The 21088-nt window shown below is 36.2% G+C and overlaps 2 protein-coding genes and 1 long non-coding RNA gene across 10 annotated transcripts in view; 2 read left to right on the forward strand and 1 right to left on the reverse strand.

Moving 5' to 3' along the window:
* The window catches only part of si:ch73-119p20.1, a 31086-nt gene extending 22963 nt beyond the window's left edge, over positions 1–8123 (reverse strand). The window contains exon 1 of the long non-coding RNA XR_223840.6: positions 7770–8123. This is a non-coding gene — a long non-coding RNA (si:ch73-119p20.1). The remainder of the gene's footprint in view (positions 1–7769) is intronic.
* The window catches only part of slc25a22b (solute carrier family 25 member 22b), a 473977-nt gene that overhangs the window by 430162 nt on the left and 22727 nt on the right, over positions 1–21088 (forward strand). The gene's annotated exons all lie outside the window — the stretch shown is intronic.
* dagla (diacylglycerol lipase, alpha) overlaps positions 1–21088 on the forward strand; it is a 120582-nt gene that overhangs the window by 15698 nt on the left and 83796 nt on the right. For 5 of the 8 annotated variants that reach the window (XR_012383164.1, XM_021477715.3, XM_073908099.1 and 2 more), the window contains exon 2: positions 20484–20585. Coding sequence is in view for 6 of the 8 variants with exons in the window: in XM_021477715.3 (XP_021333390.2) it covers positions 20491–20585 (95 nt within the window). In the remaining 2 variants the exon portion in view is untranslated. Of the gene's footprint in view, positions 1–1293; positions 1682–20483; positions 20586–21088 lie in introns of those variants that run through there. The other 3 variants (XR_012383165.1, XM_073908096.1, XM_073908097.1) reach the window with 2 other exon arrangements.

Below are 21088 nucleotides of genomic sequence, written 5' to 3' on the forward strand. Positions count from 1 at the left end.
ACCTTGGTATCTAGTGTGATATTGCAGTTATACAACAGTTCGACTGCATAATCGTGTATATTAAAAAAAAAATTAACACGGAGAGTCTCAAAACCCTTTTGTATGAGGAACTACTTTCTTCCACCATTCATTCACATCTGCAGCTGACGTCAAAACGGCAGAAACTGTTGCTCATTCACTGTTGCATTTTAGAGCTAGTATTTGAATGATTTTCTAGAGTAATGTCTAAAGTGATGACAAAACAGGTGATTTTGCTAAGATTATGAGGCTAAACAACATGTCATGCCATCAGTCTACAGAGATTTCCCAGTATTTTTCTGTTGCAATCAGGAGATTATAATATTTGGAATATTCGTAATTTGAAATTTTGAAATTCTGTTTTTCTCTTATTCATATATACACTAGATATCACATATGGAAATAGTTGTTATTAGCAGGGTAGTGCTGACGTCACAGGCGAGCGCCCAGAAGGCACTGGTTTGTTTATAGCCTAATGTTAGCTTTTCAGTTTTTGAGTGTGCATTTAAGATCCAAAAGGGCTCAAAGTTGTATTTTTGTGTGAGGATTATCCGGTTGAACAAAACGTGTAAGTGTAATGAACAGTGTTTGGACACAGAGCTTATTATTTGCAATCATCGAAAAGCCTATGGGATTTTATCGAGGGAACCAGTTTTATGCTAGCAGCTGATTAGCCTACAAGGTGACGTCATATTTCCTCCACTCTAAACGTCAAGAATTATGAGGCTGTACGAGTGCTGTTATTTGCAGAATATCACACGGCTATCAGCAAATCAGATTCAAAAACCAGACAGAACTTTTGTATAAATTAAATAACACCCACATGCGTAAATATCATGTGTATGTGTAAGTGTATGTGTGTGCATTAAATAAAATTATAAAATGATTATTTGTATTATATTTATATAATTACATATTTAATAATATATACATAAAACATTCTCATTTCATGAGCTGCTATATAGGTTAAATTATCCAAAATGAGCAACACTGTGGGATCAGCAGAAGAAAAAAGATAGTCAAATTCCATCACTTCAGGCTGCTTTCATTTCTGACTCATTGGGATGAGGTGTTATGGATGTACACTCTCATAATACAAGCATTTGCATATCATTCATATTAATAAGGCCACCAACTGAGGTTTGATCTGAGCTATTTATTTACCAGTATCTACTGCAATGGCATTCAGATGTTTTCAAGTGTGGCGAAAGTACTTTTTTGAGGCATCATGATTTTCCTTAAAGTCAAAGTTCACCCATAAAAGAAAATTCAACCATTCTCAAGTTTCGATAATCTGCTGAACACGAAAGAAGATATTCTGAAGAATGTTGGAAAGTCGAGGTTCCCCTCTGACTTCCATTTTTGGAAAGCAAACTATATGGAAATCAGTACAGGCTTAGAAGAAGTAGCGAGTATGATAGAATTGTATTTTTTTTTTAAGCGAACTGTCCCTTTAACTAAGGATTTATGAGGACAGCATGACAGAAGTCAGCTGAAACATCATCTCACAACAGGAAGGCTGGTTGAAACATGTCATCTGGTTAAAGAAGCTGGTCATGAGCTCTTTTATAACCATGTAGTTAAACCACAGCAGTGATGGATTTTAGTCCCTTTGCGTTGGTCATGGGCTGAATAGTTTTGGAGGGAGCGTATCAGTCTGAAGGTAAACAGACTCTTTCTTTTCAGTTTACACAGTCACTCGAGCGCAGCGGCAACTGCCTACTTTATGTGGCTTTTTTTACGTTGGTATGTTTTTAGGTTTTATGTTTTTTCAAAGGTAAAAAGATAAGCTCATAGCTCAGAGATCAATTATGTTACAACTGATTATTTGAACACGTTTGTGCAAATATTAAAGCTTGATTGTGTTATAAAATCAGGACAAAGACACAGTTTCACAACTTGTGAGGAAAGTATGTGCACTTAAATGAGATGATAATCTCATTTGCGAATGATAGTTGAAATTAACAACAGTGTATGTGATGCACCTTTTTATTATGCAATATTTTTTGTTGTTAAATATTAAAACATTTACAAGGCGCTTTTCCAAGATGACAGTGACTTCTATTAGTTAATATTTCTTCAAGATTATCAGTAGGCTATTGCTGTGTTTCTTTTTTTTTTTCTTTTTTATGTCATTTAGGTTTGTTATGAATTGCAAAATGTATGTAAAACATTCTTTAAAAAGTAAGAGAACAAAACTTTCCAAAATTGCTGTAAAATTCTCAAAGTACAGTTTTTCTGTTTGGGTTAGGGTTGATTTTTAAAAATAAATTCAAGTTTATTTATTTATTTAAAATGAAAAATTCAAGTCATCTTTTGGTTGCTATGAGAATAAACAGAAGACCAAGACCTTAAGTTTGGTGAGAATGAATGAATGACAGCTTCTAAAATTGTCTTGAGAGGCATCCCCTTTTTGTAGGCCTACCTTCTGTTTTATTAGCTAATTTAAGCTTTTTTTAAAAGATGAATATAATGTATAAAACTAAACATTATTTGTAATACCTCATATTACCTATACGTCTGACAAGCTTTTTATATTAATAGACAATGCACAGATATTGAAGTTCCACAGTGTTTTTACACTACATTTTTTGAATCTAACAAGCTTTGTTTGCAATGTTTACATTGCTCTACTTAAATTAAATCTAAATCCCAAGTATCAGAAATGACAACAGATTTTTAAGATTTAATTTTTGCAGTTTTAATGTTATTGATTGATGCACTTACTTTACAGATTTCATTCGTTCATTTCCTTCTGCTTTTTCCCTGGTTTTTCAGGGGTTACCACAGGGGAATGAACCACCACTTACTTTGACAGATTTATATATTTTTAATTTTAGGTGTTTTATGTTTGGTAAAATTTATAATTGCATATTTAGTGATTTTCAAGTCTCGCCTCAATATGTGGATTTGGAAGTTTTTGCAAAAAAAGGCACCGGTGAATTTAGCTGGTTTTGACGCAAAAGAAAATTTATCTTGTTAAAAAACAAAGAAATGTCTCTAAAGTGACTTTTTTGAGAAAAAAAAGGTATTTTATTTACTGGTGATTTTAGCTGGTTTTAAAGCAAAAGAAAATTTTCCTTGTTAAAAACCAACGAAATGTCGAAAGTGACATTTTTTTGAAAAACAAAAAAGGTACTTTATTTATTAGCTAATAACCCTATATCATTACCTATCAAATGAAAAAAAAAAAAAAAAAAAACTTCTGCACCTAATCAGAGGAGCCAGATAGAAAATACTCATTTACAAAAAAAAAAAAAAAACAGGTTGGATGGATTTAGAGGGTTTTGCATCAGAACTCTTCATATATTTTAAAACAACCAATGCAAAAAGTGTTGAAACCTTAAAAAAAACAGCATTAAACACTTAATATTATCATTAATTTAAACAAAAATATGTAGGTTTCATACATTAAGACTGTTGATAAATAGCCTAACATAACATAATAACATGACATAAATAGGTATTTTGTTTTAATAAATTTGTTTAAATTTGAGTAGAATTTAATCGTACAAAAATGTAGTGTAGTCATTTGAAACAGTTTGTTATCTTTATATCATTTTGTTTGGTGTGTGTATTGATTGATTTATTGATTTTTGCCATGTTTGCTTAAAAAGAATTGGCATCATTGCTTGCCAAGCTCAAATATGATCACAATAGATACATGTTGAAAGAAAATCAGTTTCTCTATAGATAGTGGAGATGCTTATCCCAGCCCCAAGTTGAGATGATTATATTGCTTGCTTTAAGCTGTAAGTACTTTTAACCTGAGGTGACCTGCTTATGTCAGGAGACACTAAAAAGACTGCCAAAATCATCTCTCTGCCTCATATGTACATAGACCAATGATTGCAAAACAGTGCCGGCAAAACGTGTCCCATATGAATGTCCCTCGAGTGCTCATAGGCAAATAATCAGCCCTGCGCCACGTTCAGTGTTTATACAAGAAACCAGCTTGAATGCAGCCTGTTTCCTGCTCTGCCTTCCTCGTTTTCTCTGCCACGCGCTCAACACTTTTCCCCCTGTCATGCCCTATTTATTTTTTAACACGCTGCGTTCCATCCACTCCTCAGCACGCCAGCACATATAATCCCTCTTTTCCATTATGAAGTCAACACTTCATTTGATGCGTTCAATGGCCAAATGCAGAACTTTTCCACATTACAACCATATTCCTCAAATACTGCCTTCAAATCATTCAATCTGCCTTTTATTTTTGCCCAGCACTAATTTTTGACCATATTTGACCTCATCTCTGTTTTGCTTTTCAGTTCTGGGGGTGTTTTTTCATTCTTTCTTTTAATAAATCACTTCATTGTCTCAACAACTTTTCTTTCTTTTTAAATCACTGGATTCTTATATGTGCTTCTGACCAGTCTGTACACGTTTTAATAGATGATTACTGCTTTTCATATGTCTTTTAATTAAGTTTTGTTACTTAGATCATTACAATACAATTTAATTTAATTCCTGTGTTACGTTACAGGTCATAATCATTACCAAACCACTTAATATTTACTCAACCAAACCAATGTGTGTAGGGTTTTTGTTGGAAATGGACTGAAATGAACTCTTGAGCTTCTCAACCTGGCCGGTGGCATAAACACTGACACTTTTATGATTAAAGAATGTGAATTGTTCAGCCTAATGTTTTTAATTATGCCGAAAGAATGTAAAATGAAGGACATCCTTGTCTATCGTGTTCAATTCAGTTTCAGCATAAAAAACATCCCGTGACTCAATCTCCAGGCTGTTTTCGTGAGTCATTTACAATTTGATGGTGTAAAACATGTGGGAACCTGGGTAAGAAATGGTAAAATGGTAAATTTGTCATCAAAATTACCAGCAATTCAATATAGTTGGTGAAAATAAAAATAAAAAATAATTTGTGGACATACATGGGGCTGAACGATTAATCCTATTATTATCACGATAATTATATGTGTGGCCCATGATCAATAATTAAGTATTGCGATTTTACTGTAAAAAAGACCAGGCCGTTATTTTAATGGTGGAGTTTACGGATTGTACTGCATCACAAGCATGAGGTGCCTGTGTCTAGATTGCAAGTGTTTTTTTCGAGGAATGTGTTGTTGAGCTTGCCTTTGCTCCTGTTCAGTCCAAACCTCTTAAGGTAACACAAACCTAATTAACCACCTTAAAAGCCACCACATTGAGTAATGAGCTCAAGAGAATTCTGCTTTGTATTTTTATAAGTATTTCTAACATCACTAAACCAGACAACATTTTTTTTCTAAGTTTACCAAATATTTGCGGAGATTCAGCAGTTTTTCCCTGACGCATTTCCAAGTCATGTAGACAAAAGATGACACCGTAATTGTTCCAATGTAAAAAAAAAGTCATTGTGGCCCTGCTCACGCGAGTATTCAGGCACGATTTCATCGATCTGATGCAACTTTTATTAATTACAAGAAAAGAAATTGTATTAAATATTTCAGACCAATTAAACTCCCTTAATGAAAAGACTAGCCTATTTTATGCATTAAATAATGAAATAGATATTTCTTTATTTCCGATTAGACCATGAACTTTATTCTGTTTTAAAATGTGTTTATGCTTATTTAAAAAATAAAATTTGTTTATCAAATATTTTAGCACATCGAAAGTAATTAAATTACCTGTCTGGTGATTAAAAACATTATTCAAATGATTAGGAATTGATCGCGCGCGAAAAAAAATCATGCAACACGTGCATCGCTCTCATGCCACGTTTTTTAAGGATAAATTTGCGTCGGAGTGCTGCTTTGAATAGAATAAAAATATTAAAAGCACATTAAAGTATATACACATGAAATAAAACATTCACAAAAGGTGTATCTTATGGAAAAACACCAACTCACGGGCGCTGCATGGCTTTCGGTGTTTAGCATCTTTTTATGCCAAGTATATTGTAAGTGCCAATCTCATGCATTTCTGTTATGAACAAAGAAGTCAATCAGAGGCTTTAGATTAGACACGGTCACATGGTCACACTGCACTTTTAGCCCCATAGACTTCCACTCATATGGATGTGAATGTGGAGGACCAGAAATACAAGCTTGTGCATCAAGTTTCAAATGCCGCTGCATTTTAAAGTTCAAGCCTTGTGAACTTTTGACTTGCAAAATCGCATTATGTGATTGCATGAGACCAGTAGAAGATCAAAACAGATCTCTCTGTACAAAAACTATAGAAAATATTGGGAAATTAATCCCCTATGATGAAAATTATCTTTTGTAAGCTGTTTGGACAGAACTGTGTGCAGGTATAGTGTGTCCACTGTCATATTGGAGTGATATAAACACAATAAGTTTCTTTTTTGAAAATTCCTGACGTTAAAATTGGATCCAAATACCTTCAGTTTTGAGACTGACCGAACGTGACATAGAAGTGCGGTTTCCCCGCCCACCGAATTGATTGACAGACGCATATTAACATGTCTTCGTAGTACCGTGTATAATCATATAGACAAGACAGGACCTGCACAAAGCAACTTGGATTAAAAGATCTGTTAAGCACTCTGTGATCATCAATCATCAAATGTCATCAAGAATTAATTTTACAAGTTTAAGATATTTTTAAAACAAAGAATGTTATTGAATTACAGCGATTTTACCATCAGTAATAATTATAAAACAAGATGCTTCAATCCTGGTTTGTAGACCTAAATCAGGTTTATTTTGTACATTTAACATAACAGATATTTATACAGCAGTTGATATTAATGTGTGTGTGTGTGTGTGTGTGTGTATATGTGTGTATATGTGTGTATATGTGTGTGTATATGTGTATATATGTGTGTGTGTGTGTGTGTGTCTGTGTGGGTGCGCGTGTGCTCGTGCTTATATTTCATTGGAGTTCATCCTTGATTCTACAGGAGATTCCAGCCTGATCTCACAAGAAAACGTAAGTATTTTACGTTTTGCCAGTTTAGTGGCGAATTTGTATGAATTCAGTCGTACGAAATTGTACGATTTTAAAAAGGAGCCGTGGCACCTAACCCCACCCCTAAACCCAACCGTCATTGGGAGATGAGCAAATCGTACTAAATTGCACAAATTAGATTGTACGAATTCATACAAATTAGCCAGTAATTAAAAAAGTTACGAATTGCCGTGAGATTGTGTTGGAGATTCAGACCTCTACAGGAGCTTCCAGAACTTAAACATCTTGTCGGAGACCTCCAAGACCAAATTAGAAACATTTAAAGGTCCTGTGAAGTGCTTTGAAATGTGCATTTCTTTTGTTCGATGTTTGACATAATCTCAACCGAAAGGGCGAGAAATAGAGTAGCTCCTCCCCTTTTAAAAACGCCCAATAGTGTTTTGTTTTCTCACAGCTCTGCCAGTGAGAGTAATTGAGCTCAAACGAATCAAATGTAAAGCAAACGAGAAGCATCTTGAGGGGGGCGGTGCATGTCAGATACTAGAGAGCATTTGATTGGTCAAAATGTGAAGTAAGAGGTAACGTGACTAAAGATTCTGTTTAGGCGAAAGTGAGAAACTACAAGCTTTACATGTTATATCAGTTTAATATCTACTAAATGTGAATTTTGTCACAGTTTTGGAGCACACTAGCTTAAAGATATCTTAAAAACTAACAATACTGATTCTTACATCTAAAAAACTTGTTATTAATTTCATTGACTTTTAAAACAGCACAATAGGGGCGTTTTAATGTCACATGCAGATTTCCGTTTTCCGATTTCTAGCATCAACCGTATTTGTAATCTCATATAAGTTCATCCTTACTTGACTCCCTTTCCTTCCCTTTTATTTCTCCAGTGAAACGTCCTTCTTATGTGTTTCACCGTCTCTGTGAAGCCGCGGCCCTCTTTCTCGATCTCTTCTCCTTTTCATCTCGTGCATCTATCTACTCAGTTCGGCTCTCATCCTTTTTTTAGATTGAGGACCATGTGCTACACACACCCACTCTCCCCTGCCTCTCCTCCTCTCATCTTTTGCTCCAGATTCTTCCTTTTCTCTCTCTTTCTCTCTCTCTCTTCACTCACCCTTGCTCTCTCTTGCCTTCTGTCTTTTTTATTCCTCCTAATTTTCATGCTAGTCCTACTTTTGCTTGCATCCTCATCATGTTTCACTTTCACTGCCGCCCACTCGGTCCTTTCAACATCTTCCAGCTCCACCTGCAGTGTGTGTATGAGTGTGTGTTTGTGGATTTATATCTGCTTCCAGTGTGTGTATATGTACTGTATGACTAAGTGTGAACCGCGCTGTCTGTTTTTGCATGTTGATTTATAGGGTGAAATCTTCAAAATGGATTTAACGTTGTAAAATGCACTACCGTTTATGACTAATAGTTAGGGCCAGACAGAATCTGTGGATATTTTTTGCTGTTTCCGCACAGAATTTTGTAAATGCAGAATGATTTTGGGAGTATCATAACTAACAACTTAATATATGAAAAAAAATTAAACCTTTTTAAACTTTTTTTTTTAATGTTTACAATGCAAATCCAATTAGATCCACTTATTTGGCAAACAAAGCAAGTCTCTCATATAGTATATCTACTAAAAACAGAAAATATTACTTTACAAACTAGATTGTAAATAAATCAAATGAACATTTTCATATGAGTCAATAATAATACAAAAAAAATAATTTAAAAACTGAATAAATCATAAATAAAATAAATGAATAAGCCCCAATTGGAACCGGTATGCACAGGACCGAATCAGCATATACATTTCGGTGCTTAATTCCAGTGCCACTGGTGCTGTGATAAGAACGTAAAGCAGGTCACACACAAGAAGCGACATGCATTTTACAATTCGCAAATCAGCGACTGTCCGCTGTGCCCAACCACGACTCAGGACACTGTTCATATTTCTGCCGTGCGACAGAGCGCCATCTAAATGGTTTCATTTTAAATGATAGGCAAATGTGCTTGTCCGTTGTGTGATACTATCAACTGTCATGTGCGCGCCGTGCCACGGCTTTGAGGGGCGCATCCGTTGTGTGACGCCCTTAAGAAGCATCAAGGGGTGCATCAAAGGCACACATAAGTACGCGTTGGGTCACACCATCTTGAAATATTTAATTCTAAACAGCTTTGAGGGATACGAATGTCAGCGATGTCAGGCGTTTGTTCTTGTTGCTTGTAAAAGGCAAGGCACGCAGTACGGCGCATGCGGTGAGCGACTCCCTTCATCAACACGCATGATCGCATTCATCTAATTTGCTTAAACTAAGCATTCTAAAGTATGGCTGTATTTTACAAGCAAGGATTCTGACGCACCAACATGCAGCAGATGCTTTACAAAAGTTGGGTGTAGGGGGGGGGAAACACGCCAACGGTATAATAAGTGATGGCTCATGGAATCAACTTAAAAGGTGAGGAATGGCAGCTTTGACAGCTTGTGACATCATCTGGCACTTTCAGTGAGTATGTTTACATGGACATTAATACTCCGATTTTAATATGATTACAATAATGCTTAGATCAAGAGTCTACCACACAAACAGTGATTTTTGATTATCTTAAAGGACCACAGACACAAACTGCGGAGGAAACATTTATAGGCTGGTGACGCAATGACGTTGATGGATCTATGTGCCATAACATGTAATTGGGAATCATGAATGTAACATTTAAAAAGCAGCTCATGTACCTGAATCATGTTATTGTCTTATTCAGATTAAGGCAAATCATAAGCTCACTGATGTCCATGTAAAAATAGTCACAAGCCCCAAACCCATGAAAAAAGGTGCTCCCTGATTTTGATGACAGCCTGTCCACAGATTAGTTGTACGCTGATGTAATGTTAATAGCATAATGCAAATCGTGCATTCATGCTAATAAACAAATGATCAAGATAAATATAATAATGCAATTCAAATATATAAAATATGAATTGATGTTAACTTAAAACTTCTTATAAACATGGATTTATATTGTTCAGTTAATTATTAAAATATATATACTTTTTTTTGTCAAATAATTTTTTGGCTAAAAAGTTTGATCGGTTCAGGCACAGTTTTGGCACTGGCACCATTTTAAAAGTATAGATTTAGCACCGTCATCGAAATAACTTCAAATGATACCCAACCCTACTCAATGATGTGCTAAATATCTGCAGATTTCGTGTGGGCCTAATAATAGTCAACATTTGGCATTGGATAAGAAAGTTTCTGGTCCTTCTCAAAGACTTTTTTCCCCGTAATAATTTAGTATTAATGTATGTGATTGTTTATGACATCCTTGCTTTCTTTTTTCGATTATGTGATGTCCATGTCAGGGTTTAATTTGTGCTGGAACACCAGACCCCCCTATCCACCCTCGCAATTCACAAATTAAGCACTGGTCTATGTTTGTGCAAATGATTTATATGAGCAATTTCCTTTACAGATCACTCACAATGGCATATAAATCAGATTGTGCATACCTTTTTATTAAAGTGGACATTTCAAAATTTCCCTCTTTATTGGCCAGTAGTCTTTAACACATCAGTGTGTCTGTGACAATAAATAGTTTCTGGCTCATAAAGGGAAAGAGCTGTTATAATCTAGAGAGCTTGTGATTAGACCAAAAGAATAAGGAGATACAGTGCATCCAGAAAGTATTCATAGCGCTTCACTTTTTCCACATTTTTATGTTAGAGCCTTATTCCAAAATTGATTAAATTCATTTATTTCCTCAACATTGTACACACAATACCCCATAATGACAATTTGAAAAAAGAGTTTTTTAAATTGTTGCAAATTTATTAAAAAGTAAAAACCTGAAAAATCACATGTACATCAGTATTGACAGCCTTTGCCGTGAAGCTCTAAATTGAGCTCAAGTACATTCTGTTCACCTGTGGTAAATTCAGTTGATTGGACATGATTTGAAAAGGCATGCACCTGTCTATATAAGCTCCCAGAGTTGACAGTGCATGTCAAAGCACAAACCAAGCATGAAGACAAAGGAATTGTCTGTAGCCCTCAGAGACAGGATTGTCTCAAGTTACAAGGCTGGGGAAGGTTACAGAAAAATTTCTGCTGCTCTGAAAGTTCCTATGAGCACAGTGGCCTCCATCATCCATAAGTGGAAGATGTTTGGAACCACCAGAAATCTTTCTAGAGCCGGCCATCTAAGCTGAGTGATCGAGGGAGAAGGGCCTTAGTCAGGGAGGTGATCAATAACCTGATGGTCACTCTGTCTGAACACTAGAGTTCTTCTGTGGAGAGAGGAGAACCTTACAGAAGGACAACCATCTGTGCAGCAATTCACCAATCAGGCCTATATGGTAGAGTGGCCAGACTGAAGCCACTGCCCGCCTGAAATTTGCCAAAAGGCATCTGAAGGACTCTCAGACCATAAGAAACACATATCTCTGGTCTGATGAGGGTAAAATTGAGCTCTTTGGAGTGAATGCCAGGTGTTATGTTTGAAGAAAAGCAGGCACTGCTCATCACCAGGCTAATACCATCCCTACAGTGTGGGGTTGTTTTTCAGCAGCAGGAGCTGAAGGACTAGTCAGGATAGAGGGAAAGATGAATGCAGCGATGTACAGAGACATCCTGAATGTAAACCTGCTTCAGAGTGCTCTTGACCTCAGACTGGGGCGACGGTTCATCTTCTGGCAGGACAATGACCCAAAGCAGACCACCAAAATATTAATGGAGTGGCTTCACAACAACTCTGTGAAAGTCCTTGAGTGGCCCAGCCAGAGCCCAGAGCTAAATCCTGTTGAACATTCTCTGGAGAGATCTGAAAATGGCTGTACACTGTCGCTTCCCATCCAACCTGATAGAGCCTGAGAGGTACTGCAAAGAAAAATGGGCAAAAATTCCCAAAGACAGGTATGCCAAGGTTGTGGCATATTCATAAAGAAAAAACTCTTTTTTTTTTCACATTGTCATTATGGGGTATTGTGTGTAGAATTTTGAGGAAATAAATGAATTTAAACCGTTTTGAAATAAGGCTGTAACATTAAAAAATGTGAAAAAAGTGAAGCGCTATGAATACTTTTCAGATGCACTGTAATGTCATTAATGATGTTTAATGGTCTATTTTCCTATAAAAGTAAGACATTATGATACTAGTTAAATGTCCTTGTGAATGTTTCAATAAAGCTGCATTTATCTGGTAAAATCAATAACAAATTATGATTATTATGATAATAAAAAATAGTATAAAACAAAATTTTCTCAAATTGCTGTGGACGTAACTCACAGGTCTATGGACTGTCAACACAACACAAAAAAAGTCAAATATTACTAATAACAAATAATTAATAGCACTAATTACAAATAATTACTTTAACAAATATTACTAATAGACCCACCACTGTCTGAGTGTCTGAAACACTCCCTACCCCCTTTCTTTCAACCTTAAAATGAGATGTTCAACTGAGAACCTCTGGTTGAGTTGACACTGTATGTCACTGTGACAAAATATGGCTCGAAAAACTTTGTTGACACTAATGGGAGGGATTTATGTGTTGTGTTTATTGTAGAAACAGTACACTTAATTATAGTAGTGCAACATCTCTTTTGTCTCATGGGATTCTTCTTACCTTCCTGAGTACGTGAGCAGGATGTTTATGTGATTAGAGCGAATGTCGTTTTGTGTTTACTTTAAGTTGAGTTGTGGATTTGCGCTGTCCAGACTGCCTTCATATTTTTGTGTTTGGTTTTAGGGATGTGCCTCTGTGGATAGTTTGATGGTAGGAAAGAGAAATAGAGAGAGACGCAGGTGTGAAGAGAAATGGGAAGATTGAGAACTGATGAAGCACTATCAGTGTGATAGACTGTGTGTTTGTGTGTTATTGTACAGCTGCAGTGAAAGCATTCGCAATCTGTTCGCTTTATCAGCCAGGTCTGCTGGGAAGGAGAATGATTAACTAGCAGAATAGGATTGCTAGTTTAAAGGTGACTCTTTTTGCTAAAGTGCTTCTGTGGGCCATGAAACCCCCCTGTTTCAGCCAGGTGTTCTCACACCTAGTTTGAAAAAAGTCATGAGAGTGCATGAGTCAAGCTTGGTTTAGGAGGGAGTGTCGAGTAGCGAAAGAGGAAAGGGTTTGCAATGAAAGGGGAGTTTCAATTTGAGCACGTGCTGATTTTCAAAGAGGCAAAACAAACACAGATGCAGAGGAGAAAGACGGTGACTACATTTACATGGATATCAGTTATCAAATTATTTGCTAAATTTATTAATTTGTTGACTTTACCTGCAATTTGGCACTTTCATTTTCATTCAGAAACTTTTCATGCATGACCCCCATGACAAACAAGATATTGGATGCGAGGAACTGCTGGAAGAGAGTAGTTTTAATGGAATGCTTGATACAGCACGGTGAATGGGAGAAAAAAAATGTCCTAATGTCTCTGTAACTTAGCATGTACAGTGGATCTTTTTTTTTTTGGTATTTGGCAGGGAGGTGTCTGAATAACACTGTTGAGAAACGGATTAGTAACTGTACTGTGGTGTTAGTAACTGTACTATGGAGCAGGTTTCGAGTGGCCGCTGCATTTGGATACTATACCAAAGTTGGCGACTCGGGGGCAGTGTTTTCTCTGGGATTTTTTTTCAGGTGTGACGGCAGGCCATTTACACAGATCTACCAACTACCTATGGCGTTATTTCAATGACAAATTTTGTAAGTAAAGTATTAAAATTCGAGATTGCATTTATGTAATACAAGCGTGCGAAGCTCTTTGCTTGCGTGCCGATTTCCTCTGTTCAAAAACTTTTTGCACACCCCCAAATAAACACTGCTAAAGTTTGATTTAGCCTGTTAATGTAACGAGTACATCTCCAACATTTATTAGATACGTTTTGGAACGATTGTAACCCGCTATTAAAAAAAAAACAACTGAATGTTTTGAATGAGAAGCTGTAGCCGTGGCGGGATGAATTTTGGTGTGGCGCCCCGCCATGGAAGAATAACGCCCCATTCACACGGGGCTTCAGCGTCAACGCTTGACTGAAGGCGTGTCTGAAGTTGGGGCTAATGAGATCGTCATAGCAGTGTCAGCCAATAAAATTCAGTCAGCAATTGGCCACTGTCTAGCTGGTGTATTTGCATACAGTGATCTAATTGGCTGATGCTTCTATCGGCGCTTGAAAAGTTGAGCTAGTCCCAACTTCTGCAGCAAGCAACGCCTCTGAAGCGGTGCCGACGGATCCACAATGCAGTTCGACAACGCCTGACGTCACCCATTCAAAATGAATGGGAAGCGTTGACGCTGACGCCCCATGTGAATAGGGCGTAAATGTATTGGAAACCATGTGGGGGTGTTACAGTCTGAGAGGGGGATACATTTCTATTTAAAACTCAAATAAAAATGTACAAAATAAAATCAAAACTAAAACTAACAATACCAGTAATAAAATGAATTAAAAAATGTTTTAAGTTATAGCAAAATGTTAATATAATACTGAAATTTAAGCTAATTTAAAAAGCAAAACTATATAATAACCTTGGTGTGCAGACACAACTACACTATTAAAAAAAGTCTTGCTGCCTTAAATTTTTGTTGTTGTATCAAAACAACTTTTCTAGTCATCTTAATTTACATCAGGCAAACTGACTAAAACTAAGTTAAACCTCGTACTTAAAAAAACTTTTTAAAAAAATAGCTATTTAAATAAGTTAAAGCAACAGAATTTTTGCTGTCTTGAGTTTACAACAACTAAGTTATTCACACTGATTTTCTCAAGAAGAGCTTTTGAATAGTTGGTTTGCTTGTTTAAAGGTTTGAATGTTAACTTTCAGCTCAACCAATGGTTTACTGTTGGTTGATTCATGTATACTGAAGGGTTTGGCATTTGATCAAACTGGAATCATATGCCATAAAAAAGGAAAAACCAAGTAAATGTGGATTTCATGATGACTTTAAACACGCCACCCACAAAAACACAAACACTAATGTTTTAGGGAAGTGCTTTGCCAGGGCGTATGCCTTTACTCCAGTCCATAAAAAGATCAACATTACACACTGACGTCACATCCTGTTTTATCATCCATCTGCCATCTAGTTTGTTCTTGAACAATAAGAGATCCTCTGCGTGCTCTGAAAGTACCGGTTGATCAATTGTTTGGATTGAGATTTGTGTTGTAAATAGAGCAATTTTGCCACACAATGAAAGTTTGCTGGGTCACAGCGTTGCAGTGTCTGGACTGGAAGTGGTATCCATGGAAACCATCATCAGCGCTCGCTCACAACCGCAAGGCTCGCTTTTGTTTGTTATCGTCTTGTAGTTAATGGTGATTGCTGAGGCAAGCATTGCTACTGTTTCTCGCCCAATGTTAGAGATCGGAACAAAATATTCTCTTGATTTGGCTCACGAAGCTGCCTGAATACTTTAGCAGCAGTATATTTGCTCTTGCTAGGGCTGCTCAATTATGGGGAAAATCATAGTTTATATATAATAACAACAAGGTAACAAGGTACTGGAAATATTTTTCAGAGATTTTGGCTTATATTGACATGATAGCATCAAGCAGTTGCTGCAGATTTGTCACCTGTGACATTGACACGATGCTCAGTTGGTACAAATGGGTCCAAAGTGTTCAAAGAAAATATCCCCCACACCATTACACCAACACCACTAGCCTGAACTGTTGTTTCGAGGCAGAATGGATCCACGCTTTCATGTTGTTGACACCAAATTCTGCCCCTACCATCCGAATATTGCTGCAGAAATCGAGACTCATCAGACCAGGCAACGTTTTTCCAAACTTCCATGTCCAATTTTGGTGAGCCTTTGTGAATTGTAGCCTCAGTTTCTTGCTCTTATCTGACAGGAGTGGCACCCGGTGTGGTCTTCTGCTGCTGTAGCCCATCTGCCTCAAGGTTGGACCTGTTGTGCGTTCAGAGATGCTCTTCTGCATACCTCTGCTGTAACGAGTGGTTATTTGAGTTACTATTGCCTTTCTATCAGCTGGAACTGAGTTGCTGCCATGTGATTGGCTGATTATAAATTTGTGTTAATGAACAGCTGGACAGGAGTGCCTAATAAAGTAACTGTTGAGTTTATATATGTTTGTATGTATGTGTGTATATATAGCACAATTTATACACAATAAAATGATTTAAGGTGCATTATGCACTGAAAATCCTTTAGCTCCTCTTTTAATGGTGTTATGCACTGTTGAAGGTGAAGTATCCAAATATCTTCATATTTTGTTTGAGGAATATTGCTTTTAAACATTTAATTAATTTTCTCATCACATATTTGTTGAAAAACTGGCGATCCTCTGCTATTTGCTCCTAAAGGACTAGACATTCGTTTTCTTGGATGCTGCTGATTTTGTACCAAATCATAAATACAATCACCTGTTGACATCACCTGCTTTAAATCACACCATTATTTACCAAATTTACCAGGTTACCAGCCCTAAACTGCTCCTGTCACAACTTTTTTTTGGAATGTGTTGCAGGCTTAATGATGTATATTTACAAATGAAATATTTTGTGTTCATATTGTCATTTAGGGCCCTATCATGCACCCGGCGCAATGTGGCGCAAGGCGCAGCGCAATACTTGTTTGCTAGTTTCAGCTTGGCGCAAGAGTCGTTTTGAGGCGTTACGCGCTACGCTGTTTAAATAGCAAATGCATTAGCGCTCATATGTGCGCCCATAGGCGTTCTGGTCTAAAAAGGAAGGCGTTCTGAGGCGCACTGCTGGCGCGTCGCTATTTTAAGAAATTATAAAATAGTTGTTATTATTATAATTAGCAGTATTATTTATTATATCCATATTTATATTTGTTTTATTAAAAACAGGCTTAGATTTGCCCACCTGTCAGGTTTTAGACCATATGGGGCACAGCATGTGTTTTAGGATATAACTCAGGTTTTTGAACACACTTCATTATTATTATTCATTTATTCGTATGCTGGAAATTAGAACTGAATTTAGAAATAGTTTTGAAACGAATATTTGCGCTTAACAAATGCAATTAATTATTTATAGACTAATTGATGTCTGTGCGTAAAGGTTTCCTTATCCAAGAGCGAAAGTGAAAGTAGATCCATTATCTCTCATTCTAACGCAGTAGATGCTCTGTTTAACAGTTTTCTGTTAAAAAAAACTGTTAACTGTAAACTGTTTGCTAGTGAAATGCTCAGTTTTTCCACTTAGACTTACTTTGCGTCCTGTAAATAGCGAATGCGCTCTTGGCGCGATGCAGCTGGCTCTTAAAGGGAATGGGAGATGAAACTCTAATTGGTTTATTCTCAAAACACGCCTATAACTCATTAAGAAAATAAACTCAACCCATTTAGACCATGCGCCATGGCGCAAAGCAGATTTTCCTGTCCGTAAATTAGCAAAAATGCGTTCTGACATGCCCTGAAAGCGTTTGTGCCCTGCGTTTTGCGTTTTGCGCTCTGCGCATGGACCGTCAAAATGGAGCCCTTTGTCTGCGATGAAATACAAGTCAAAGTAAATGTTCTTTTTTTTTTTTTTCTGCGTTTTTCATATACTGTCCCAACTTTTTCTGATTCAGGGTTGCATTTACTAACATGAACGAAGTATGAATGATACTTGTACAGCATTTAATAATCATAGTTCAATATTTACCAATGCCTTATCACAATCAGGCTCGTTAACATTAGTTAATGCTCTGAGTTGACATAAACTAGCAAAGAACAACTGCATTTTCATTAATATATTGTTCATTGTTTGTTTATGTTAGTAAATAAATTAACTAACAATAATTAATACAGCCCTAAAGTGATACCAGTAACTTTGCTATTACACATAAATTTTAAAGAAATTGAAATCTCACAATTGTCAGTACTTAAAAAGGATGGGACAACTAGTTAAAAAAACAACTAGTAAAAAGGCTTAAAAATTATGAAAAACAATGAAACTTACAATAGATTAAAAAAATGAACAGAAGCACAGAAGTTCTTTCACGCTTTTGAAAAAATGTGAATTAATTCCAACACAATCTCACGGCAATTCGTAACTTTTTCATTTAGTGGCTAATTCGTATGAATTCGTACGATCTAATTCGTACAATTTAGTACGATTTGCTTATCCCCCAATGACGGTTGGGGTTAGGGGTGGGGTCAGGTGCCACGCCTCCTTTTTAAAATCGTACCATTTCGTTCGACTGAACTCGTACGAATTCGTACGAATTAGCCACTAAACTGGCAAAACGTAAAATACTTACGTTTTCTCGTGAGATCAGGCTGATTAATTCAGTGGAAAAAATTGCATTAAAACAACTTAATACTTTTTTTCTGTTAAACAAAAAGAGGTTCTGTAATCTGCAAGTTGCTTTAGGATAGCATGTTTAAACCTTTGCACATCACACTTACCAAATATTGATTCCTTTCAATGTGTGTGACATTGTCTGAAGTCACTTCCTCTTGAACTTCTTCTTTTCCTCTTTCTAAATTTCCCTTAATCCACTTTATCATTCTTGCCGTTCATTTATATGGTGCTAGATGCAATTTTATGTCTATGATGCCCTGTACAAGTGGGAACATTAAAGGAATTGTTCAGCTAAAAATGAGCTTTGATGCTTGAATGGTGTTTTTGTCACTGTATACTGGTTTGGAAAGACATGAGGGTGAGTGAAAATAATACTTTTGTTTCTTTTAAAGGGATAATTCACCCAAAAATATTTACTCACCCTTCACTTGTTGCAAACCTGTTGCAAACACAAAAGAAGATATTTTAAAGAGAGCTCAAAACCTGTAACCATTGGCTTCCATAGTATTTGTTTTTCCTCCTATGGATGTCAATAGTTACTAATTTCCAACATTCTTCAAAATATCTTCTTTTGCGTTGCATGGAATAAAAAACTCACAAACATTTATAACCAATTGAGGGTGAGTAAATGAGTACATTTTCTTTCTGGCGTGAACTATCCCTTTAAATTTACTGTTTGCCCTTTTGTATTTTGCAAGAAGGTCAGCCATTCGGGTGTATATGTTAAGAAAAAGCTGACGTAAGCTGAAAACCTGTAACCATTGACTTCCGTAATTGTTTTTCCTCTTATGGATGTCAGTGGTTACCGATTTCCAACATTCTTCAAAATATCTTCTTTTGCATTGAGCAGAATGAAGAAACACACAAACATTTATAACCAATTGAGGGGGAGTAATTTAGTACATTTTATTTTTTGGTGAACTTTGCCTTTAAATTCACCTGCTGTTGTATTTTAAAAGAACGTCTGATATTCTGTTTTATATGTTAAAAAAAAAAAAAAAACTGAAAATCTGAAACCATTGACTTTCGTATTTGTTTTTCCTCGTATGGCTGTCAATGGTTACTGATTTCCAACATTCTTCAAAATATCTTCTTTTGTGTTTCAACTGAATAAAGAAACTCACAAACATTTATAACTAATTGGGGGTGAGTAAATGAGTACATTTTCTTTCTGGCGTGAACTAGCCCTTTAAATTTACAGTTTGCTCTGCTGTATTTTGGAAGAACATCTGCCATTTCGTTTTATATGTTAGGAAAATGCTGAGGTAAGCTGAAATCCTGTTACCATTGACTTCCATAGAATTTGTTTTTCCTCCTTAGGATGTCAATGGTTACTAATTTCCAACATTCTTTAAAGTATCTTCTTTTGCATTAAATGAAATACAGAAACTCACAGACCTTTACAGTATAACCAATTGAGGATGGATAAATGACTACGTTTTAGGTTTTGGGTGAACTATCCCTTTAAATTCACCTGTTCTGTTCTATTTTGGAAGAACATCTGCTATTAGGTTTTATATGTTAGGAAAAAGCTGAGGTAAGCTGAAAACCTGTAACCATTGACTTCCATAGTATTTGTTTTTCTTCTCATGGATGTCAATGGTTACTGATTTGCAACATTCTTCAAAATATCTTCTTTTCTGTTGAACAGAATAAAGAAACTCACATTTACAACCAACTGAGGGCGAGTAAATGAGTACATTTTAATTATGGGGTGAACTATCCCTCTAAGTTTACCAGTTGTTCTGTTGTATTTTAGAAGAACGTCTGCCATTCTGGTTTATATTTTGGGGAAAAGCTGAGGGAAGCTGAAAAACCTGTAACCATTGACTTATATAATACTTGTTTTTCCTCGTATGGATGTCAATGGTTACTGATTTCCAACATTCTTCAAAATATCTTCTTTTGTGTTCCTACAAAATAAAGAAACTCACAAACATTTATAACCAATTAAGGATGAGAAAATGAGTATGTTTTAATTTTTGGGTGAACTATCACTTTAAATTCACCTGCTCTGTTGTATTTTGGAAGAACCCATTCTTCCAATGGGTGAAGAATTTCAAGAAAGCCATTCTGTTTTATATGATAGGAAGTAGGAGTCTCATTCTGTGAAGTCACTACTATTCTTTTAGTGCATCTTGTGCAATTGTTTTGCCTTCTTTTCTCTTGGGAGTCTTGTGTTCTTCTCATCTGTATCACAGAAATGTGGAAGTGGTAAATGAGAAGTATTTGTTTGCACGAGTGGCGTGTGTTTGCGGTCTGTAACTGGAGTGTTTGTGTGTGTTTCAGGGCAGTGATGCCGGGCATGGTACTGTTTCGGCGACGCTGGTCAGTCGGCAGTGATGACCTTGTGTTGCCGGCTTTCTTCCTGTTCGTACTACACTGCATATGGTGAGTCTGCAAGCTTGTTCTTCTATAGGCTCTTTGTGTTTGTGTGTATTTACATTGAAAGTCTTTCAATGTAATTTCAATTCAATGTAATGTTCAATTTCAAGAAACATGCTAACTGAACATTCTTGTTCATCTGAAAAAAGTGCTGAAGTCAGATATTCTGCCTTGAAAACGTGTTACGTGCCTGAACGACTGTTTTTTTTTTTTTTTTTTTTGCCATTTAAACCGCTCAATGCCAGTTTAGCCAATTATATTTTCAGCACGGGTTGCCTTTGTATAAAACGGCGTATTCCATTCATTCAGTAAGGAGGGCATCTTGCATTGTAACTCCATGTCCAAACAACACGCTAATTGACGAGATTTGCAGTAATTAGCAATTTGCCTGTTTGCACTACACGATACATGACAGAAATTTAAATACAGCCATTCAGAAGCACAGAATAGTGCACTCACTGCATTTCAACGAATATATGTATATATATATATATATATATATATATATA

The sequence above is a fragment of the Danio rerio genome, chromosome 7, assembly GCF_049306965.1.
Source record: "Danio rerio strain Tuebingen ecotype United States chromosome 7, GRCz12tu, whole genome shotgun sequence".
NCBI classification, from domain to species: Eukaryota; Metazoa; Chordata; class Actinopteri; order Cypriniformes; family Danionidae; genus Danio; species Danio rerio.